Raw genomic sequence first — 25,646 nt, 5'->3', positions numbered from 1 at the left:
GCTGCATCTTTTAATGCGTGCATTCGCTTCAATGATTTTAGAAACGTGCCAAAAATATCATACATACGTATGTGTATTTATTGAGATTTTAAATCCTATTATTTTTTATGAATTTTTTTTCTTTAATTATACTGAGAGAAAAAATTATTTTTAAAAAAATTAATAAGAAATTAATATGTTTAAAATTTTATTTTTTAGCTGAAAAAACAAAAATTATTTTCACAGTAACTTTCTTGTTAAAAAAAATTTTTTTTTTAAATCTACAGACTTTTTTTCAACAAGAAAATTACTGCAATATAAATTTTCATTTCTTCAGCTTAGAAATAAAATTTGAAACAAATTAATTTATTATTAAATTGTTCATTTTTTAATAAAATAAATTTTTTTTCCAAGTTTTAAAAAAACTTTTTATTATTTTTCGATTTTAATTATTAAAATAAATATTAAAAATATAATTTAAAATTAACGATTGAAGTTAAATAAAATAATTTGAAATTTAACTATCAAAAAATAAATTTTTTTTTTGCACTTGAAAATAATTTAAGTATTTAATTGAATAAATAAATAAAAAGTAAAATATTATCGCGCATGTGTATTAAACACGTGCAATAATCTATCAATAGTAACACGAATTATTTGGTTTAGTTTAGTGAAGTCAAAGACCAACGGCTTAGCACGTGTCACGTAAATAATCCAGCTCTGGAGATATAAAGAACATATTATCAATGTTTTATTATATTATGTCAAATGAAAAGTACACCAAGCACTCGCCTACGCGTAAAGATAAAAAGGAGGATGAACTCCGCGAGGTCAGCCGGCGTTATCAATGCTCAGGAGCACTGGAACATCCCCATATGTCTCTTCTACATGTCCCTATGTCAACGTAGCAACCCTCTCGAGGAGGCGGAAACCTTTGGGATTGCACAATCGCATGCTGATTGATAATTTATACGGTGCGTGCAGGTTATTTGATTATCCATCTTCCCCAACTGTGATTTGGTCTATATATTTTATTTTTTCTTCTTACTCCATGCCCTCACATGATCTCTTTATGTCTTTAGAAGTTTTATTCCAACATTTATTTATACTTTACGCATACAAGGATAAATATAGCAGAAGTACTTAATAGTTTTTTTTACAAAAAAATTAAAATTAAATTATTTAATAATTTTATTATTAATTTTTTTGTAAAAAAATTAAAATTAATTAATAATTTTATTATTAATTTTTTTGTAAAAAAAATTCAAATTAATTAATAATTTTATTATTAATTTTTTTGTAAAAAAAATTAAAATTGATTAATAATAATTTTTTTATGGATAAAAATTAAAAAAAATGGAAATTTGATGGAAAAATAAAAAAAAAATAGTATTTTAATTATTTTTAAAAAATATAAACTTAAAAAAATTTTTGAAATTTCTTCACAATTTATTTCTTTTTTTAATTTCTAATTTTTTATATTTTTAAAAACTAAGCGTTAGTATTTTTGTATTTTTTGTGTACAAAATTAGCGATACTTATCAAGAAAAATTTCTAAACTAAAGAAAATTTTAAATATTAAAAAAAAATAAATAATAAGATAAAAAGATAAATTATTGAAATTTTTTGCAATTCATTTTTTAATAATTAAATTTGTTATAAAAATTTAATAAATTTTTCTTTATAATTATTTTCATTGAAAATTTTCCTCTTGATTTAGATATATGTTTTATTATTATTATGATTCTGATAATAACAGTAATTTTAATAACCATTTCAAAATAATTCCCATAAGTATTTAGCAACAGAATGTATAATAAATAAATAAAAAAGCTAAACAGGAACAGGGGCGTTGTGAAGAACTAAATCATTGCGGGATGTTATGTCACAGAGTAAAACGAGGGTAGTGAAGAAGCCTTCGCTACATGCGGGCGGAATTGACGGCGATGACAAAACGCGTCGTCAACGAGCTGAAGCGAACAGACGAGTGGTAAACTACGGCGTTGTACTGGGGGTCGCGGTGCCGATGATGACATAATTGGTATCATTCGGGGTCTTCTTTTGAGATGAACCATCCGGCAATCTCACCCCAATAATTTTCAATGAATAAGTGTAAGTCTTTTATTTGATGTTGTACTCCAACAGACTACCTTGCTATCGTTCACTTGCCCACATTTCCTCAATTATTACTTTATTTTTATTTTTTATCATTTTATTTTCATCAATACAGTTCATTTATTCTCATACAACTGTATCATGAATCACTATTTTTTTTTATCATTTCAAATAATAATTACTAACAACTTTGCAGTCACTATGTGACTGCCGTGACTTGTGAACTATAAATAAAATAAAATTTTGCTTTATTAAATAATGACTTTTGTTAAATTGCACTGTAATTTTTTAACTATTGATGTTTTTAAAGATATAAGCTCATCCCGATGTTACACTCATCAAGAGCTTTCATTTGAGTACCCACATGCATTTTGATATATTTTTCATATATACATATATATAAATATATGAAAAAATGATGTGGGTACTTAAATGACAGGTTTTGATGAGTATAACATCGGGATGAGCTTATATAATTAAAAATGTCAATATTTCACAAGATAAAGGGTCATTTCTTAATTATTGACGTTTTTAAAGATATAAGCTTATCGCGATGTTACACTCATCAAGAGCTTTCATTTGAGTACCCACATGCATTTTGATATATTTTTCATATATACATGTATATAAATATATGAAAAAATGATGTGGGTACTTAAATGACAGGTCTTGATGAGTATAACATCGGGATGAGCTTATATAATTAAAAATGTCAATATTTCACAAGATAAAGGGTCATTTCTTAATTATTGACGTTTTTAAAGATATAAGCTTATCGCGATGTTACACTCATCAAGAGCTTTCATTTGAGTACCCACATGCATTTTGATATATTTTTCATATATACATATATATAATATATATAAATATATGAAATATTGATGTGGGTACTCAAATGAAAGGTCTCGATGAGTGTAATGTCGGGGTGAGCTTATATCATTAAAAATGTCAACATTTCACAAGATAAAGGGTCATTTCTTAATTATTGACGTTTTCAAAGATATAAGCTCATCTCGATGTTACACTCATCAAGAGCTTTCATTTGAGTACCCACATGGCATTTTTTATATATTTTATATATATGGTATTTGTGAAATATATAAATATATAAAATATATGAAAAATTAATGTGGGTATTCAAATGAAAGGTCTCGGTAAGTGTAACATCGGGATGAGCTTATATCATTAAAAATATCAATATTTCACAAGATATAAGGTCATTTCTTAATTATGTATCTAGAGATAGAGCATTTTCGAATGTAGCCTAACTGCTTATCATCATAAATTGACTATTGGTGATAATGATATGAAACCATGAAAAGCCACAACTCCAGGTCAAGACGTTTCCAACGATACCAAATTTAACCATAAAAACCCATTTTATCATATAAATACACTGGCCACAAAATTTTGCTTATATATTCTCTTAATAAATATAGATGACCGGAAAAAAAAATATAAAATTATTTAAATGAATTAAAAATATCTCCAGTTTTTTCCTTAATTTCGCAATTAGTTTATTAATTAATTAAATTTAATTATTTTTCGTTCAATTGCTGGCCAAACTGGACCTTTTCTTCAAAAATAATCAATCACCAAAGGGTTTGCAGTGACTCCTATATAAAAAAATAAATTAAAAAGTAACTAAAATACTAAAAATAAAATATTTATCAGAATTACCCGTCAAACTAAAGTTTGCATATTTAATCATTTTGTAACCATCACCAGTTTCACGTGAGAAATCGATAGTAAGGATTTTATAAACCTTATCTTGTTCAAGTTTTCTGTAACTTGGAATACGACAACGTGCGCATCGTACGTAAACGGAATTCGGTATTACTTGTGATCCACTTGGCTGCGATAAATTGTAAGCGACCTGGAAAGAACAAATAAAATTACCACATTTTATTTATTTTCTTTACTGTAATTTTTATAGAAAAATTCCAGGAATATTTCTACTCCAGGAAAATAGTCGCAATTGTCTATTCAAATCGGCAACAGACTATGCTCGAGCATTTGAAGAATTTTAGCTCCAGTTATTATGTAGCTCTACCTTTACAACTCTATTATTAAAAGCTAGTATTATCAAAATATAAAACATTGTTATCTTTGAATGAAAAATTAAAATTAAAACATAAATTGAATTAAAAAAAAATTGATATTTTATAAAGTTATCGTGTTTACCCATCCATAAGGACTTGATAAATCCACACCATAAACTATTAAAACCAATTTTTTATGTAAAAATAACAATAAATAGATTTAAAAACAATTTTAATGAGTTCAACAACCATTTTTCTTTTTGACGGTGTGCTTTTTATATCAATTTTATGTATAACAAAATTGTCAGTTACGATTTAAAATGACGAAACATTGAATCTTCATTTTTTGGCTCTAGTAGAACATACCTACGCGCTTAACGCTTGCAATATTATCTATATAATTGAGAAAATGAAAAATTTGCCTGCACGGAAAAAAAAATATTGTTAAAATGACTATCCAACGTATCCTCAACCGACGTTTCCTTAAAATAACAATCCGGATTTCTGATTTAAGGATTCATTTGTTTGACTTAAAAGCATACAGAGAATAGCTCTTGTAAATATATGTAGTTTCGTCAAAACAGGCAATTGTTTCGTTAACGTGAGGATCTGTATAATTGAATTAACTAAATGTAACGCTAAAATAATGATATAGATCGTCATTTTGATGATACGCTGTATAGCTGAATTGGCTATACAGCGTATATCTCTAAAAACAAATGACTATACGGCGTATAAGGTACCGGCGGGTAATAAGGCCTAGCTAAGGGAGATTTTGAAAAAAATCGAAAATATTGCATTTAATTATTGAAATGTAACGTTAATTTTTAGATTAATACATAAGCTACAAAATATAATGAAGTAATGGTAATTTTCACCATAAACAAACACAAAATTGAATTTTTTCAAAAACCTTGCGAATAGGCCTTATTTTACTACTCAATAAAATTGGTATTATAGATCAATCATCACTTAAATTTAGCAACAATACTTCTAAAGATGTTGATAAAAATTAGAACAATGATTTTAAATTATTAAATATAAAATTATAAATAATGTTTACCATTTACTCAAACCGTTTTTTAGGAATTTTCCCGCGCTACTTTAGCATATGACGGATGATGAAATATAGAAGACAGGGAACATTGTATCGGGACTCTATAAACTTGTAGCGACATTTCTATGCTAGACGCTTCTACTAGAGAAGCCTTTACCGGAAGCGGTTATTTTAAATAACATTTCTATCACTTAGGCCTTATTACTCGACAGGCCTTATTACCCGCGGGTACCTTAGTCAGAATAACGATACGTATCCTTATTCTAACAATATTTTTTTCTCCGTGTGGTATATTTATATGATAAAATGAGTTTTTTAAATTAAATTTAGTATCACTGGAAAGGTTGAGACCTGAATTAGTGCCTTTTCAATGTTTCATTTGCTTTTCTGAAATAGTTTATTTATGATGATAAATTTTCGAAGTAATTTTAAAAAATAGGTTCGAATTTCGCGATAAACAAAATTTATTTTTTTATTTATTTTGTTTTGTACACGTGAATGCGGTTGTATGTCAAAAATTAATTTTCATATAACCTGCATTGAAAATGTGAGTTTCAATGCCTGTTGAGCCAACCGAAACTAGACAATTTCAGACCAATGCGACTGTGCCGGGCAGGTATCAATTATTTCTTCCCGGCGGACAGAAAATGACGATTTTATGTCCGCGAGGTGAAGTTGCAGCTTTATTTTCAATCCTATCAATTGTTTGTTTATTTTATACCTTTATAATTGTCATTCTAACCGTTAACTGTACTGACATATTATAATTCTGTTATTAAGCATAAATAAGAATGATAAAAGAAAACTTGTCAATTTACGAATAATGTTTGGTAAAAAATAAACTATTACTTTCTATTTTATTATAAGTTTCATAATAAAATGGTATTTTCGCTGTTCGTCTGAAACTATCTAGTTCTGGTTGGCTCCAGACATTGAAACTAGCATTTTTAATGCAACATATGAAATAGTATCTTACACATCTAGGGCAGTAAAATAAGAAATGTCTCAGATCACATGTAATTGTTGTCCGAGGCGAAGCCGAGGTCAATAAACATGTGATCTGAGGCTTTCTTATTTACTGCCCGTGGTGTGTATACTATTTTTTTGCCCTCCGGGCGGAAAGTGGCAACTTTCGTCCCGCTGCGCTAAACAAAGTTGCCGCTTTCCGCCTTCGTCGGACAAAAAAATAGTATACACTCCACGGGAAGTAAATAAGAAAGCCTCAGATCACATGTTTGTTGACCTCGGCTTCGCCTCGGACAACAATTACATGTGATCTGAGACATTTCTTACTTTACTTCCCTAGGTGTGTAATATACTATTTCTCCTCGATGGAGGCGGAAAGCGGCATTTTCGTTTAGCGCAGCGGGACGAAAGTTGACGCTTTCCACCCGGAGGTGAGAAAAAATAATGTGTGACGCGGGATGAAACACGATTTCAGACCGAGTGATGCCAGCCCTCACTTCGCTCGGGCAGGCAACTTCACTCTGGTCTGAAATCGTTTTGTTTCATCCCTAGTCACACAATATACTATTATATAATTAAGATACTAACAAAAATTTAGTAACGGGTATATCTTTATTGTAAATTGGATTTGATATTTTTTCAGCGATAGTTATTTATGATTTAAATAATTGAGAGAGTAAGGAAAATTTTGTGACGAGCATATTATTATTTTTAAAGGAATTTTTATAGTTTAATTTGATAAAATCAGAAAGGTCGAGACAAAAATTAGTGCCTTTTGGTTTTATATATTTTTTAGTAGTCAATTTTTTATGTCAAGTTTTTGGAGGAGTTTTTAATAGTTTTTTGGTTCTATAAATTTGTTTCGTCACATTTGTCCATTAAATTATTTTTGATTGATCCTGTGATAGCACTATTATTTAGACAAAATTTTCTTATTCATAATTCATTTATTAAATTGGAATAAAAAAATATTTTTAATAAAGATGATAATACTCCAATACTAGGTATTGATAAAAAATTTATAGTAGAATCATTATGTTATCATTATTACCGCTTCACTCGGTAACCTGGCGACGAAGTGGAGATGACTTCACGCAACTCAACTCAATTTAACTTAATTTAATTTAACTTAACTTACCTTACTTAACTTGTTTTATTTTCCTTTTTGGTATTTTTTGCTGCTCCGGAAACATTGATTCTCCAAGTTATCATATCATATAATTACATCTGTATTACTTTACTTTCCCATTACTTTTACTTTATATTAGTATATAATTTAAATATAATTTAAATTTGGTTATCTTGTCATACTTTAATCATTATTGTAAATTAATTATAAGTCTATATTCATGTAACCCTGTTAATGGTTTAAACTGTTGGGTTTATTATTCAATAAAATAAAATAAAATTATTATTATTGTAAAAAAGAATATAACAACTACAAGGGTAAAGCCAGGGCTAAGCCCTTGCAGTTGCCAAAGATTAATAAAAACATATCATGTAAGAACTCTAAGTATGTAGCAATTAAGTACTATAACCAATTACCACAAACATTAAAGACTTTAAACTTAAAAAATAAGATTAATAAGAAAAAAATTGTAAAGTGGATTGTAAAACGTAAGCACTAAATCACGTATTTAATATTATATTGTATTTTATTACATATTTATGAATGATACTTGTTTCAAGATAAGCTTGGTTATTGTTAATTAACTTTTCACAGGCCTATATACAGGTGTTAAATGTAACACCTCTATAGGTGCATACCTTGTATGTATATACAATATACTTTTGTATCCTGGTAAATAAAGATATAATATATAATAAAGATATAAAGATATAATAATAAATTGCGCTTAAGTTTTTAAAGTTTTTTACAAATAAAATTTTTTTTGTGATTTTCAATAAAAAAAATTTCTAAAAATTTTTAGATGTCGACTAACTTAATTTTCATAATAAAAATTGTGTATAAAAATTTGAATTTAAAAAATTTTCCCGCCCTTACCAAAACTTTGTTCTGCTAGCCAGGTGGCAGCACCACGCGGTAAGGAAAACTCCCGTTGTAACCTTCAGAGTAAAAACGAAAGTAAAAGTGACCTAATTCTTTTTATGAATGAAAGGTAAGATGGCGAACTCAAGTGGCGCTAGTAGTGCTAGCGTAGTAAGAGTACTTGCTACTGACTCAACTGAGTACTGTAAAATTACAAAGGATTTTGAGTTGAGATTTAATTCTCAGACAGACCAGGCCAGTATTGGTCACATCAGTTGTTAGGAGCACACCATTTTTCATTCCCATGTGCTAGTGTAATATTCACAGTCAAACAAAGAAACAGCCAGGTGGTCTTACAGATATATCAGTGATTTATAATTAAATAATTCTAACAATTACCTCCAAAAGGAAATTAAATCAAAATCATTGATAATATTTCATTTTTGCTTATTTATTTGGAAAAATAAATTCCCACAATGGAAAATGATATTTTACGGCAAATATGGAATACATTTAAAGAATTATCACTAGGTATTTATATATTTATATTTATTACTTGCTAATATAAAAATAAAATTAGATGGCATTAAAGTTAGCAGTCACTTGACCGTTTTTTAATTTTATTCAACAGACAAATTTTTTTTTAAATTACATTTTTAATTTTTTTTGAATTTCTGCATGTCAATTTTTTTTTTGCAGTAATTTATTTTTTTAAAAACTCAAATAATTATCAAATATCTGCTACTTTAATTTTCACAAAATTATTACAAAAAAATAAATAAAAAATTTCATTTTTAAAAAAACTTTAAGTAAAATTAAAAAAAAAATTTTTTTTTGTTCCAATTTAATAAATGACAAAAAAAATTAATGAATACATTTATAAAATAAATAAATAATACATTCACAATATCATCAATTTTATTTCTATTTTTATTTTTAGCTTCATTTTCATTATTTATATTTATATTAAATTCAAATATAATATTTTACTGTTACTATTAATGTATTCTGCCGATCAGCATTTTTTTGCAATAAATAAATAAAATAATAAAAATAAAAAAATTAACAATAACTTTATTATTATTTTTTTTATCTGTCACGAAAAATTCTTAAAATTATTAATTTAAATTATTAAATACCTGCTAAATAAATTTTTGTTAAAATTAGCAGACATCTGACAATTTTTAGAATTTTTTCTATTAAAAAAATTATTACAAAAAAACTGAAAGAAAAAATTCTACATGTAGAAAATAAAATAAAAATTTTAATTGACTTTTGTTGTTAATTATTGATCTAAGTATATTTTTTTTAATCTTACAGAAGTACCGTTCAATAGCAATGATGCTGAACCTTTTTTTTCTGATAAAACTGAGGACAATGTACCAATAAGAAAATTATTTATTGGTAATTTGGCTGAACGCGTAAGTTAATTAAATATTATTCACAAATTAAAACTATCCTTTAAGTTTATTAAAAAATTATTTATAATTAAAAAAGAATTATTTTTTAAAGAATATATAAGTAAATAATTAATTAAAATTTTATTTTATTTAACATAAATTATATATTTTTTTATTTTAGACATCGAATAAAGACTTGGAAAAACTATTTAGTGCCTACGGAAAAATAGAAGCTTGTTATGTAAAAAGAGTTGATGGTAGAAGTCATTTTGGCTTTATAACTTATGCCGATGTTGAAAGTACAGTGCAGTAAGTGTAATTAAAAAATAAAAAATTAATAACTAAAAAATTAATAATTTTTTTATTTAAGAGCCCGGCAGGCAGCTCACAGAATGGAAATAAAATTACACTCCAGAATCCTGCGGGTGACTGCTGCCGATTCTTGGCACCAGCCTGACAGTGTTGAGAAGCAAAAAAAGTTTCCTAATAAACATACTAAAAGTGATCCTGAGGCTGTTGTTGAAGCTCCCACGCCTGAGCCAGATAACTCGGATTCGGTGATAAATAAATTAAATGATGATTGTTTACGTGAAATATTTTTATACTTGCCTATTGCTGATCGGATACGCGTCGAAAGAGGTAATTTTTTTTTTACTTAAAATAAAATAAATTGCACGCCTCATAAGCGAAGCGTTGAGGTAGTGCTCTACTCTCGACATTTCAAAAAAAGCAGTTTTCTCGAAACTGAAATTGATTTTTTTTATTTATATCGCACTTACAGGTTAATCTGAGTGTACTAATATCAAGTCAAATAATTTGTCAGGCACATAAAATATATTTTAATAAATAGTATATTACACATCTAGGGCAGTAAAATAAGAAATGTCTCAGATCACATGTAATTGTTGTCCGAGGCGAAGCCGAGGTCAATAAACATGTGATCTGAGGCTTTCTTATTTACTGCCCATGGTGTGTATACTATTTTTCTCCTCGACGGAGGCGGAAAGCGGCATTTTCGTTTAGCGCAGCGGGAGGAAAATTGACGCTTTCCGCCCGGAGGTGAGAAAAATTATTTTGTTTAACATAGTAAATAATAACATTAAAAATAATCTTTTCTGGACGTCCGAGTGATTGTGTTTATGGATTGGTGTATGTGGCAGGGAAATTGGTCGAAAATATGATAGTACCGGAATAATTTTTTTTTTATTATCCAAAGTAACACACGATGGACTTTCTCAATGAATATGAGCGTTTAATTCACTGTCGTTAAATTATTATTTATAAAAAACTAATATATGACTGTATTTTTTTGTATATCTATCTATACATTTTATTATAGTATTTTTTTTTCCTCACCTTAGAATTTTGGCGCCACTAAACCATAGCAGAGTTTTATATTTTTTATTATGTTGCTTTTTATATTTTATTTTAATCAATTTTATTGTGAAAATGAAATTATGAGGCGTGCACTTTTGGATTTTCCAAACTTATTTTAAATTTTACTTTCAAAAAAATTTATGAAAATTTGGTAATTATTTAGAAGTGTGGTCAACCTCATTTTGGGCCGGAACTAAGTGAAAAATTAATATTTTCAATTTTTTTTTTTGATTCTGACTTTTTACGGTGGATTTATGATAAAAAATGTCGTAAAAGAAAAAAATAAAGATTTCGATATCTTTTTTACCTTCGAAAATTGGAAAAAATTTTGGCTCTCATGTTTTTGGATAAAATTTCTATTTTATCTTTTTTTGATATTTCTGATACATATTTTTTTGACAAGTACATAAAAAAACGAACAATTTAAAAAAAAAGTTGAATATCACAATTTTCTAAAAAATTTATAAATTTTTTTGAAAATTTGTTAAAAATCTTGATTATCAACTTTTGTTTTTTTATATTATTCATTTTTTCATTTATTTAAAAAAAAAAAATATATCAATAAAATCAAATAGAAATTTCGTTCAAAAAAATTAAAATTAAAATGGTTTCCTCCACTTGTAAATATTTATCAGAAATTTTTAACAATTAAAAAAATTTTTCAACATTTTGCCTAATTAATATTTATCAAAAATTTTTAACAATTAAAAAATTTTTCAACATTTTGTCTAATTAAAATTTTTTTTAGTGTGCAAACGTTGGCAAGCATTGAGCCACGAATCTTGGCACGCAGTTAAATCCTTAAACTTGTCAAAAAATTCATGGGGACTGTCACCAAAAATCCGAGTGCAAGTAGTGGACACAAGCACGCTCCGCAAGGTGTTAATCCGCTGCGGAAAATTTCTCACCCACCTTGACTTGTCACAAGTCTCCCATTTATTGGGCTCGAGTACTCTGACAATAGTCGGGAAGCTCTGTCCAAATTTGCAATCGGTAAATATAACCAGCATACCACTGTCGCAGTCAGGAATAAGCTCGCTGATGACCCACTGCCAGAATATTACCAAATTTATGATGAAGACACTTCGCGGACCCAGCGAGCGCGACTTGTCGCTATTTTTTGGAGTAAACAAAAAATTAAAGTACCTGTCAGTCGGAGGCGACGAATATATAATCGGGAAATCATTTGCTTCACTGCCTCAGGAGGTTCTTGAAGATTTGCACCTGACCCGCTGCACAGCTCTCGTGTCCAGTCACTTTGACGTGGTGATTAATCACCTAACAAATTTGAAATCGCTGACGCTCAATATGTGCGTGTGTCTCACTGACTCGACACTGGAGGCTGTGGGTAACAAGACAACGATAACGGACCTAAAATTCATGGGCACGCACCCGCTGATCTCTGCTAACTCGCTGAATAATTTAAAAAATTTAGTTAATCTAGAAAGATTGTGTCTGAAAGAAAACCTGGCGGTAAACGATGATTTTTTGATTAACTTGTCGCAGAATTGTAAACAACTTAATTACTTGGATTTAATGAGTTGTCAGGCGGTAACTGATCGAGGTATTAGTCCACTGACAACTCTCAATAAATTAGAAACTTTGATAGTTAATTTTGTCCCCCAAGTGACTGATGAAGCCATTGCGAATCTTCAGAGCCTCAAAGTTTTCAGTAGCTGGGGCTGCAAGGGTATTACCGACTCAGGTATTATTAATTTAATTAACACTGCTCCTAATTTAATTTCTCTTGATTTATCGGCGACTTCGATCACTAGCGAGTCTCTTCAAGTTGCTGTTACTGTTACGAGAAAACGCAAAAGTAATTTTATTCTTAAAATGATTATTGGGGGGACCAATGCTCATTCTTCGGATATTCAAGAAATTTCTCCGTTATTGCAAATAGTTAATCTTGATTTGTCAGTTTTAGAAAATACTACGAGTAAATATGAGTATTTATTGTAAAATTAATTTTTTTTTATCATTTATTTTGAATGCTTAAATTAATTTTTTTTAAATTAAGGGGAAACACCACTGTGACGGTAGAAAAAAAAAAGTGATTTTTAGGAATTTTTTTAACAGGGAAAATAAAGAATTTGGGGATCAAATTTTTTTTATTTTATTAAGGGTGCATTAAGGTAGTTCGAGCGTGATAGGTATAGCATAAGAAAATTATGAAATTTTTTCTATCGAAAGATAAATATATTAATAATTCATCACCAAAATTTTAGATCAATTAACCGCATCGTTTTTGAGTAATTAATTGTCAAAATTGCATCTTTTATACGTAGAGGTATGGAGAGATGGTAAAGTTAGTATGAAATTATTTGGCCCACTCGAGTGGTACGGAAGATTTCATACTAACTTTACCATCTATCTATACCTCTACATGTAAGGGATACAATTTCGAAAATTAATCACTCAAAAACAATGCGGTTAATTGATCTGAAATTTTGGTGATGAATTATTAATATATTTATCTTTTGATAGAAAAAATTTCATAATTTTCTTATGATATGCTTATCACGCTCGAACTACATTAAAGATCATTACCTTAAATTTTTATTAAGAAATATTTAATTATTACAAAGTTGATAACAATCTTGTAGAGGACTAGAAAAAATTCCCCTCTCTATGGTCGCATCGATAAATCAAAAACGGATCATTTGAAAATAAAAAACCAAATTGCTTTTTAATCAGTAAAGATGTACTTATCGTTGCACATACGGAATTTAAAAAATTTTACTTTTAAACATTAAGCCGGGTTAAAACAAAAAATAATAAGAAAATTTTTAATCAGTCGCCATTTTTTTGAAAATTAAAATTTTCAAAATTCCGTATGTGCAACGATAACTACATTCTTACTGATTAAAAAGCAATTTGGTTTTTTATTTTTAAATGGTCCGTTTTTGAGTTATCGATGCGAGGAGGGGGAAATTTTTTCTAGTGCTCTACGAAATTGTTAATAACTTTGTAATAATTTAATATTTTTTAATAAAAATTTAGGGTAATAATCTTTAATGTACCCTTAATAAAATAAAAAAAAATCCGATCCCCAAATTTCTTTATTTTCTCTGTCAAAATAATTCCCGAAAATCACCTTTTTTTTCTACGGTCACAGTGGTGTTTCCCCTTAAGGTAGTTGTCGCGGTACAATATTGTCAAAAAATTAGAGATTATATGCGCCGCAAAAGTATCTGAACTTGTAAGCTAAGTAATCTATAATTTTTACACTAGCCTGAACCCTTGGAGACGTAAACTATTCAGTATTCATATATATAGATATACTCTATGTATACTTTTTCATTAATTGTTGAACTTTAATCCGTTGTATATAAATAATTGGATGGTCAAAAATTTTTTTTTATTTTTTTTTAAACTCACAACAAATACAATAGAAAAACTGTCAGTTTTTTGGAAATTTCTGACAGTTAGTTATTTTTTTTTTTATAACTAAAAAAACTGATACAGAACTCCGGAGAGCGTATGCAATAAATGTTAAATATCCAATTTTTAATTAAATTTATCTCGGGTTATAGGTGGTCAATTGACTTCAAATTTTAAGGATAATTGTATCAGCGTATCCTTAATAAGTATACAAAAATTTAGAATTTTCTACACTATATATGCCTTAACCACGACAACTACCTTAATTTAAAAATATGAGTTATTAATTTTTGATGGAAATATTTTACAATTTAAATTATTTATATTTTTTTTACTGTGTGGTCTACTTAAATTTTGTACTATTTATTCTTAGAAAATTTGAATTATTTTTTTTTTTAATAATCTAGGTAGAAATATGATCTGATATTTGTAAACATATTTGTATGTCAAAAAATTGTGTTAGTAAATTCGGAATTATTTTTATTTAAATAATTTAAAGTATGATTCATATTGAATATCAAAGAATAAATTAAAAAATTAGGTTGTTAGTTGAAAAAAATTCTGATGAAGCGTAATTATTTTTAATTGTATTCCAATTAACTTATTGTAATCTTACAATTAAGTTAAAATATTTCTGTAATATTTTAAAGTGAATGTTTTAAAAAAAAAAGTATTGTTCTGGATACTTGAAAATTCCGTGAAAATTAAAAAACGGATTTTAATAAATTTTTAATTTCCATTAAAATGAAAAAAAAAAAAAAATAAATGATAATAGTAATTTGTAATACTTTGAACCAATTTCTGTTTACTCGTACTGTGATAAAATATAAACTAATAATACAGAATCCAGCACAAAATTAAAGACTTACAAGTAAATATTAATTTCTTTATTATAAAACTTTTATAAATTCTTTTAATAATTGTCTAGAAAAAATAATATGTAGAATATTAAATTTCAATAGTAATTAGCGTGTATGTAAATGTATTTAACGAGAATATTGAACTTTTCGCGCTTGTGACACAAAAGTCAAATCGATAATGCTTGTGATACTTATTACTTAATTATTAACTGCCATTACTCAGGAATAATTAACTAATCATTTTACGAATAATTGATTGGCCTAACACAGTATTTATATGTCTGCTCTAAATAATTGTATGTATGGTGTTTAAGCTTTTTACTTTAATTATTTTACTTGTAATTATTTTTTGCTTAGTCTTTGTAAGAATCGATTTTTTTTTTTTTTTTTTTAATTAAAAAAAGTCAATTAAATTATTGTATGTAGTTTTATTCAAATATTTGATGAATAAAATTTTGGTTCAAAAGTTGTTTTTAAGTTGATTTTAATTTCCCCAAAATATATATCAGTACTCCTTTTTTAAATTAAACAAAATTGTTATTATTTATTTAAATTTGGATAAAAAATCAGTGATATTAAACAAATAAATTAGCTAAAAAAATAAATTATTTTTAATAAATTCAATTAATAGTTTTTTATGATTTTTACATGAAAATTTTTTTAATAATTGTTATTAAGGAGCAATTTTTTAAAAATATTTTGTTAGTTCTTATTTATAACATTGAAGTTTACAGACATTACATATTTTTTTATAAAATTTTATAATAAAATTATTATGAAAAAAATTTCACATGTGAAAGTTAGAAAAAATTATTAGTTTTTTTTTATTATTGTAATTGATTAGTTATAAAAATAAAAAAAAGTGACAATTGTCAGCTAAGTAACTTCAATATTATTCTAATTAAGTTAATGAAAATAGTGAAAAAAAAATTTTGAACGTCTGATAATTTCATGAAAATTAATTTAACAGATGGTTTATAATTAAAAAAATTTTTTAACAAATAAATAGTAGCAAAAAAAAGTTGAACAAAAAATTATTTCTAAAAAATTGCATTTCTAATTTTTTAAAATTTCTACATGTCAATTTTTTTCCAAAATTTATATGTAACAAAAATTCTTTGTTATCAAATATCTGTTAAACTAATGAAAATTAATTTAGCAGATATTTAATAATTTTTAGAACTTTTGTTAACAAATAATTTATGGTAAAAAAAATAAGAAAAAAAAATTGGTATGTAGAAATTTAAAAAAATTAAAAATGCAATTTTTTAAAAATAATTTTGCTAAATTAATTTATGACATTAAAGTTAACAGTCACTAGAATTGTTTAATTTTTTTTAACAAACAAATTTATTCAAAAAAATTATTTTTAAAAAATTGCATTTTTAATTTTTTTAAATTTCTCCATGTAAATTTTTTTTGCCATAATTAAAAGAAAAAATTCCAAAAATGATAAAATATCTGAAAAATTTATGACATTAAAGTTAGCAGTTGCTTGACAATTTTTTGATTTTTTTTTTAATAAATAAATTTGCTCCGAAAAATTATTTCTAAAAATTTTTGGATTTTTAATTTTTTTAATTTTCTAAATGTCAATTTTTTTCCTCATTTTCTTTGACATAATTTATTTATTAAAAAAATTCTTAAAATTATAAAACGTCTGCTAAATTAATTTTCATATTAATTTTCAATAATACTAAAGTTAGCCGACGTTTTTAAATTTTCTTTTTAATAATTAAATTAGAACAAAAAAATATTTTTAAAAAATTGCACTTACAGTTTTTCAAGTTTTTAATAAATGACAATGTTTTTTTTCTTTTTTTTTGTAGTAATTTTTTCAATAAAAAAATTCTTTTTTAATTTATAAATGTCGGCAAACTTAATTTTCATAATTTCAGTAGTATTATTGTTCTAGCGATCTTACCAACAACAAGTACAAATATCTAACAGTATTTCTTATTTAATTATATGTATATTCCTGCTCTCATATCACCACAATCTGCTCGACCGACTTTCCAAACTCGTATCTCATGTAGTAAGTTAGTAAGTAAGTAAGTACATATAACAACTGGCAATCACACATATAATAATCATCACACACGATAAGAACATAAGTATATACGTATACGAGGTTCGTAAACAGCGGAGTGCGGAGCAACGGAGCAACGGAGCAGAGGAGAGAGCCAGAGCTAAGGAAGAGGTAGAGAGTCGGAGGTCGGAGTGAACCGAGAACCGAGAAGTCTTGGTGAGTTTTCGTTGGTCTCAAGGCAACCTAGACCTTGTACATTCTTGACGGTACTTGAGCTGACGGTCTTGACAGCAATAACCGACTCTTGTCTTGTCAACTTAGTCCGCTAAGAGCATTCACAGTTGCCGTATCACATTCGCATTCATCTTAATAATAACACAATGCCGAATATCATCAATGACATCAAGTTAGACTTCAAAGATGTGTTGTTAAGACCCAAGAGGAGCACTTTGAAGAGTAGATCAGAGGTAACATTTATTCTTTATATTTTATTGATTTTTATTCCACTCCAGTTTTATTAAATGTTTATATTTACGACAGTCCTGTCAAAATAATTCCAATCGATAATAATTCTGGCTTCCGTAAATAAAATATCACACATATTTATATTTATATTTATATTTATATATATTTAGAACTATTTTATAAATATCCAGCGGTAATTATTGTGTCAGACTTTTTTTAGTAAAGATTGAATGAAGGAATTAGGAATTATGAAACATGTTAGATAAAAAAATAGTAAAAGTGTATGATTGATGTGCTTTTTTTAGGTGGACCTCTTTCGTGAAATGACGTTTCGTAATTCGAAACGTACATACAAGGGTATACCTGTGATGGCCTCGAATATGGATACTGTTGGTACATTTGAAATGGCTAAAGCTTTGGCTAAGGTACTTGCTTACATTTTTTTTAATGAAAATTAAATTAGCCGACATCTAAGAATTTTTAGAATTTTTTTTATTGAAAAAATTGTTAAAAAAAAAAATTTCATCTGTAAAAAACTTGAAAAACTATTAGTGCAATTTTAAAAAAATATTTTTTAGTTCTAATTTAACCAATGAAAAAAAATTAAAAAAAAACGTCGGCTAACTTTAGTATTTTTTTTGTTTATTCATTGTGAAAATTAAAATTACATTTAAGTTAGCAGTCACTTGATAATTTTTTTAATTTTTTTTTTTTAAATTGCATTTTTTATTTTTTTTTTATTTCTACATGTCAATTTTTTTTACCATAATTCACTTGTTAAAAAAATTATCAATGTCTGCTAAATTTATTATAAATTAAATTAGCTATCTGAAATTTTTTATTGAAAATATTAATAAAAAATTATCAAATGTCTGCTAATTTTAATTACATTATTTATTATATTAATTATAATGATATTTAAAATAACTGACAGCTGAAAATATTAATTTTAGTTTAAAAAACACAATAATAATAATAATTAACTAATGTTTTTTTTATTTAAAATTTTTATTTTTTTATTTATTGAAAAATTTAATTATTAGTGTCATGGCTTAAAGAATCATTAGTAAAAGTATCATTTAATGATCCAATGATAAGATAAAATAAGTCTTAAAATTAAAAAATTTTAAAGTCAATTTAAAATTATCATTATTAATTTATTATTATTATTATCAAAAATTATCTATAAAAAAATTTTTTTCATACATTTATTTTTTTTTTATAACTATTTTATGTTAAAAAAAAAAAATAAACAATCAATATCTATCTAATAATCTCATGATATAATAAATATTTTTTTTCAGCATGGAATTTTCACAGCAATGCACAAATATTATACTGCTGAAGAATGGAAAGAATTTGCATCAAAAAATCAAGATTGTTTAAAGCATATGGCTGTGAGCTCAGGTACCAGCGATAATGACTTTGATCGATTAAAAAACGTTATTGGAGCTGTACCTGATATTGAATTTATCTGCTTGGACGTGGCTAATGGATACTCCCAACACTTTGTCGAGTATGTAAGAAAAGTCCGGGCTGAATTTCCGAGTCATACGATTATCGTAAGTGCAATTGATATTTTAAATAAATAAATAAGCTTAACTGGTTTGTACTGTTTATAATACCAGTACCAGTACCAGTACCCGCTAGTACTCTGTATATCAAATTTTTATCGATCAAATAACTTAAAATAAAAAGAATAAAATTAATAATCTCGGTAATGAGTCACGAGCAGTTTCTTATCATTAGGTTTAGTTTATCTATATATTTATTCATATTTATTAGGCAGGAAATGTCGTAACTGGAGAAATGGTTGAAGAATTAATACTCTCCGGCGCCGACGTAATTAAAGTTGGAATTGGTCCTGGCTCTGTCTGCACCACTAGGATGAAAACGGGAGTTGGATATCCACAATTGTCTGCTGTTATTGAATGTGCTGATGCTGCTCATGGGCTTAAGGGCCATATTATTTCCGTAGGAATTTTTTTTTATTTTTAAAAATTTTTATTATTACAATAAGTGATTTAAAATCATTGAAGTTATTATAATTAAAGCGATTTATTTATTTTTATTTTAAAGGACGGTGGTTGTACATGTCCAGGTGACTTGGCTAAAGCATTTGGAGCTGGTGCTGATTTTGTTATGGCTGGCGGTATGTTTGCGGGTCATGATGAATGCGGTGGTAGTGTTACGGAACGAAATGGTAGAAAAGTTAAACTTTTTTATGGGATGTCTTCCAATACTGCTATGGATAAACATTCCGGTGGTATAGCTGAGTACAGGTAATTTCATAATTATTATTTATATAATTAAGAAAAGGAAACTTTGCCTGGTGTATTTATGTGATAGAATGAGTTTTTAAACTAATTAAATTTTTTAAAACTAATTAAATTTAGTTTCATTGGAAAGGTCGAGACCTGAATTAGTGCCTTTTCAATGTTTCATATGCTTTTCTAAAATAGTTTATTTATTATGATAAGTTTTCGAAGTAGTTTTAAATAGATTCGAATTTCGCGATAAACAAAATTTGTTTATTTATTTATTTTGTTTTGTGCACGTAAATGCAGTTATATGTCAAAAATTAATTTATATAATTAAGATACTAAGAAAAATTTAGTAACGAGTATATTTTTATCGTAAATTGGGTTTGATATTTTTTAGCGATAGTTATTTATGATTTAAATAATTGAGAGAGTAAGGAAAATTTTCTGACAAGCATATTATTATTTTTAAAGGAATTTTTATAGTTTAATTTGGTATCATCAGAAAGATCGAGACAAGAATTAGTGCCTTTTAGTTTTATATGGGTGATTCTCTATAAGGACGTCTTAAATCTGTACAAAATTGTCCGACCAAATTATTTTTGATTTTATTAGAAAAAAAATTAACAAGGTCTACAAAACTATCAGCTTGATCATAATAAATAAACAGCCGAATTAATTTTTCCTTTTTCGATATTTGTGTATCTTTTGCCATATAACATGACAGAGGACTGCTTGCCAGGGGACTGTTTTTTCTATCAAATTGAGAAAAATCAAGCAAACTATTTCAATGCATTCAACTTTTCAAGTTCTCAATGAATGTTTACATTAATTAGAATAATATTAAGATTTATGAATCCAATTTTATAAATAAATTATAAATAAAAATAGCTGCCAGGGGACTGAGTTTTGAAGTGACCCAGACACATATTTCCAGCACAAACGGTGCTTTGACACTAAATAAAATGGCGATAAAGCGCTAATAGCCCTATGGTTATTAACTCAAGGCTAGTTAGATCCTTATAAACCTTACAAAAGGTAAAATAACACGCTAGATTTTTTTTTTGGCTTTGAACTTCTGGCAGGGGACTGATCTTAAAATGCCTGGAACAAACTTTGGTTTAATGAATTTAATGAAACAAATTAATTTTTGATACTTTTTATTGAAGAAGATTGTTAGTTAACTAATTAAGTTTATAAACATTATGGACCAAATTATATATTATGGACGAATAACTTAAAATTTAATCTTAAAATTTTAATTTTGGGAATGGGACAGTCCAGGAGACTGATATTTCGGTGGTTTATGAATTTATAGCAAAAAAACCAAAATTTATTTCATTTTAGTTTTCAATGCTCCAAATAGAAATGTTTTTTTACTTTCGTAATAAATTTTTTTTAGTAACAAAATAACAATTTTTCTAATAAAAAAATGCCTGGGACAGCAAAAAACATCCTTACAGAGAATCACCCATAGATTTTTTAGTAGTCAATTTTTTGGAGGAATTTTTAATAGTTTTTTTGTTCTATAAATTTATTCCATCACATTTGTCCATTAAATTAATTGAAATTGATCCTGTGATAGCACTTTTATTTTTTAAATTTATTTAAAAATTACCCAAACTATGTATAGTAGGATTATAAATATAAAAAAATAATTAAGGCAAAGTTTTCTTATTTATAATCCGTAAATCTCAACTGTCGCACAGTGACTGCAGAGGTTGCTAGTTTCGAATAAAATTTTTTATAGTAATTTCACTTATTAAGTTAATTAATTAGTATTTAATCTTTAATTATAAAATAAAAATTTTGTTACTAATAAAATTATTTTTAAAAATCGCTCAGACGATTTGAAAAGAATTTTAAAATTTATTTACTGCAACTTGTAATCGAGATATATGTATCCTTAAAGTATAAAAAAAAATATAAGTAGTATCAAGAATTCAGAGTAGTCTTATAAGATTTTATGTATTATATTATTGGTCTTATATATGTGTAGTGGTTCATAAATATATGAATATATAAGAGACTCTAGAACTACCAAAAAGGATTCACTCGCCAAGTTATGATTTAATATCTCATATAACCGAGATGCTCAACAGCGAAATCACAATAAATATGCCTCAGATGATTTTAGTGTGCGGTAGCTCTTTTATTTATAATAACTAACTTATTAAACAATCGCTTAAGACTATTTACCAACTTTTTTTTTAGTAATATATATCAATATTAATTATTTCACAAAAAAAAAAATTCAAATAAAATTACCGAAGACTAAATGACTTCTATTTTCGTTATTATTATTATTATCATTATTATTGTAGAAATAATGAAAATAATTCTTGTGAAAATCAAATGCAAAATCATTGGTCTGCAAACGTGAGAAAATTTACAAATATATAATCCATATAAATACAAGAAGATCACAATAAATGTCTCTTAATTAATAAATAGAATTTTTATTATTATTGCAGATCATCGGAAGGCAAGACTGTCGAGGTGCCTTATCGAGGAGCTGTAGAGACAACCGTACTGGACATCCTCGGTGGACTGAGATCAGCATGTACATATGTCGGTGCTTCTAAAATACGTGAATTGTCTCGGCGTGCGACATTTATACGATGCACGCAACAACTTAATAATATGTACGGTCCACCTCCAGAATTTTAATAACTGTTTATATTATTATTATTATTATTATTAAATTAATAATGATAATAATGTACTTAAGTTATTACGCGTTCGCTAGGTAAAAACCGCTGGTTATTTAAACAATTATTCAATAGCTTAAGGAATTGTTCGAATTGCCTTTTTTAAAATCTATTGTAAACTTTATAATTGTGCAACGAAGCTTTGTTTATTAATCGGTTTTTTATTGACCATTCACGTTTATTGATGTTTAATAATTGCTGAGGTTCTGAATGTCGCGGCTCTATTATTCTAGCCGCAATGCGACAGTATTAAATACACAACTGTTATCAATTACATCAATTTTTATTATACTATCAAAAATTATGATAGTTATAATATTAATAATTATTTAATTTCTTCTCGTATCATTAATTTGAACAAATGAGTTTGTAATAACAAAAAAAAAATCCTGAAGAGGGAAAATACGTGTAAAAAAACATTTTCATCCTGATTTTTTATTAATTTTTTTAAGGTATGAAAATTAATGTTATTTATTGAAACTATCAGATTATTTTATACATATATTTATATTTTTCCATATTTTACGACAATATAACTTAAAAAGTAACGGAGATATCGGCTGATACACATCGTAGGTTGTCTTGATATTATATAATATAATATTATATGATATTATATAATGTTATATCGCATGCCTAAAGGTTAAAGGGCTTATAGCTAAGGGTTAATAGGGATTTGTGCTGAAAGGGCGTATAAAAATTTTTTTTTTTGCCATTCGGTTTGAAATTGTTTGAAACGTAAAAATCTGTGAAAAAAGAGTTGTAATTTTGATTCCAAATGTTGAATAATACATTCACAAGTTATACAAAAATAACAGCCTCATATACAAAGTTTGATATAAATAAATAGAAAATAAATCAATCAAAAACAAATTACGTAAAAATTAAGTAATTAATTTAGAGTAAAAACTACGTAAATAATTTAGAGTAAAAACTACGTAAATAATTAAATCACGCGTACTTTATTGTTTTGTTAATATATTTTCTTTTTTAACTTTAAAAAATTGTATAGTTGGGATTTTACGCCGCTGCTACCACAGAAAGTTTTTTTTTTTTTACATTTTTAAACTACCAATATGTTCTTTTGTAAACTGACCGAAAAAAAAATTATAAGCCCTTTCACCTCTAAATCACCAAAATTTCGAATTCTTAAAAGTAAAAGGGCGTATAATTAAAGACATACGCCCTTTTACCTTTGTAATTTTTTTTTTCAATTTTAAGCGTAGAATGTATCTACTACTCGATTGGCAATAAAAAAAAAAATATACGCTCTTTTACCTTTGCAAAAGTAAAAGGACGCATAAATTGTTATAAGCTCTTTTACCTTATAAATACTATATAGTATAAATATAATATAAGTAAATATGATTTATTTAATGCCGGAAGATGGACGGTGAAGTTCCTAGGGTCCACTACCGACTTAGCAGTTGGTGTGCACTATGGAAGTCACAATTTTTATCTGAAATTAATGACACAGAAAAATTACTTTTCTTTATACAATTACGCTGAATATGAACCTCCATCATAAGTGATATTTTTATTTAAACTATTTTTTTTTTTTAATATATAATGTATGAAAAAAAGGTAAATAATCACGATTTAATTTCAACCTCTAAAAAATGAAAATTTTTTTTTTTGGAATTGAAATTCATATAGAAGATACACATAAAAAAAGTATAAATGATAATAATAATTAAAATTAAAATTATAATGTAAAATATGTGACGTTGACTCAAAGCAACCTATGATGTGTATTAGCTGATATCTCCGCTATTTGTCAAGTTATATTGTTGTTTAATACGAAAAAATACTCATAAATATATCTATAAAATAACCTGATAGTTTCAATAAATAATATTAATTTTTTTTACCTTAAAAAAATTAATGAAAATGGCCTTCTACACGTATTTCCCCCCTTAATTTAATTGAGTTTTTTTTTTTTTAAAAAAAAAAACTACCAAGCAATAAAATATTGTTTGATAAAATTAATCGATTGCACATAAATGTCAGGAAATTTAACGCACATTTAACTATTTTTCTTTTTACTGAACAGTATTGAGATTAATTGTAAGGCGCGTAATTGAAAGTGTAAAAAATTTAATAATTGTCACTAGCAATTGAATTTTTTACTATAAAAGTAGGAAAAATAATGCAATTAGAGTTTTAATTAAATTATTATTATTTAAAAAAATTGTAAAGAAATTATTAATTTTGCTTTTAACGCAAATAATAAATTAAATCGCTTGAAAAAAAATTTTTTTTTGCTCAACAGCTTTAAATTTGAATTTATAAGACTTGTATTGATTTATTGTTAATTAAATCAAAAGGTATTAATTGTATTGAAGTTATTATCAAAAAAATTCAACAATTTTTACCATTAATAAATTGTTAAATTTGAATTAAATTATTAAAATAAAATATTAATTAAATTACTACCGATTTACAAGTTAATGCGAATTAATTAAAAAAAAAAAAAAAAAAAAAAAAGTATTTTATATTTATAATAGTTTGGTGTCTAGCGTGATAAATAATCCATACAATCGTACCCAAAGAAATATGTGTTATATTAATTATCAATTTTTATTTATTATGTTGTAAAATGATAAAATTATAAATCAATAAAAAATTGTTTAAAAAAAAATTAATAAATTTTTTTATAAACATTTCAGTAATTCGTTAGTAAATCTAAGTTTTAATTATTATAGCTACATTATTATTATTATTTTGAATATTTATAATAACATTCATAAATAACCAATCATCACCTTAAAAATGCACTGTAAATTTTTTTTTTTTTAATTATTTTTTTTGACAAGTAGAAAAAGTTAAAAGACGGCATAAATAATAAATTTAATTTTTTGTTCACTATTTTTTAAAAATTCAAACACACCAACTCACTAATTGTATAATACAAGGACGGTCTTAATTAAAGATACATTCACAATTTGATTAAAATAAAAAAAAAAAATTATAAATTTATTTGAATCCGACATTTATTTTCTTCTTTTGA

The 25,646-nt window shown here is 26.2% G+C and overlaps 2 protein-coding genes across 2 annotated transcripts; both read left to right on the top strand.

Annotated features, from left to right (window-relative positions):
- The first annotated feature begins 8,279 nt into the window (after positions 1–8,279).
- On the top strand, positions 8,280–12,946 carry LOC123259977 (F-box/LRR-repeat protein fbxl-1-like). The gene is made up of 5 exons (XM_044720824.1): positions 8,280–8,680; positions 9,470–9,570; positions 9,731–9,858; positions 9,920–10,188; positions 11,675–12,946. Exons 1-5 carry the CDS (start codon positions 8,626–8,628, stop codon positions 12,886–12,888), a joined length of 1,767 nt encoding a protein of 588 aa, XP_044576759.1. The 5' UTR covers positions 8,280–8,625; the 3' UTR covers positions 12,889–12,946.
- Positions 12,947–17,079: 4,133 nt separating this feature from the next.
- On the top strand, positions 17,080–23,012 carry LOC123259978 (GMP reductase 1-like). Its single transcript, XM_044720825.1, has 6 exons — positions 17,080–17,666; positions 17,970–18,089; positions 18,969–19,226; positions 19,450–19,638; positions 19,744–19,946; positions 22,400–23,012. Exons 1-6 carry the CDS (start codon positions 17,580–17,582, stop codon positions 22,593–22,595), a joined length of 1,053 nt encoding a protein of 350 aa, XP_044576760.1. The 5' UTR covers positions 17,080–17,579; the 3' UTR covers positions 22,596–23,012.
- Positions 23,013–25,646: the final 2,634 nt, after the last annotated feature.

Source organism: Cotesia glomerata, linkage group LG2 (genome assembly GCF_020080835.1).
Source record: "Cotesia glomerata isolate CgM1 linkage group LG2, MPM_Cglom_v2.3, whole genome shotgun sequence".
NCBI classification, from domain to species: Eukaryota; Metazoa; Arthropoda; class Insecta; order Hymenoptera; family Braconidae; genus Cotesia; species Cotesia glomerata.
The sequence above is the reverse complement of the archived record's forward strand: the minus strand, read 5'-3'. Positions and strand labels throughout refer to the sequence as shown.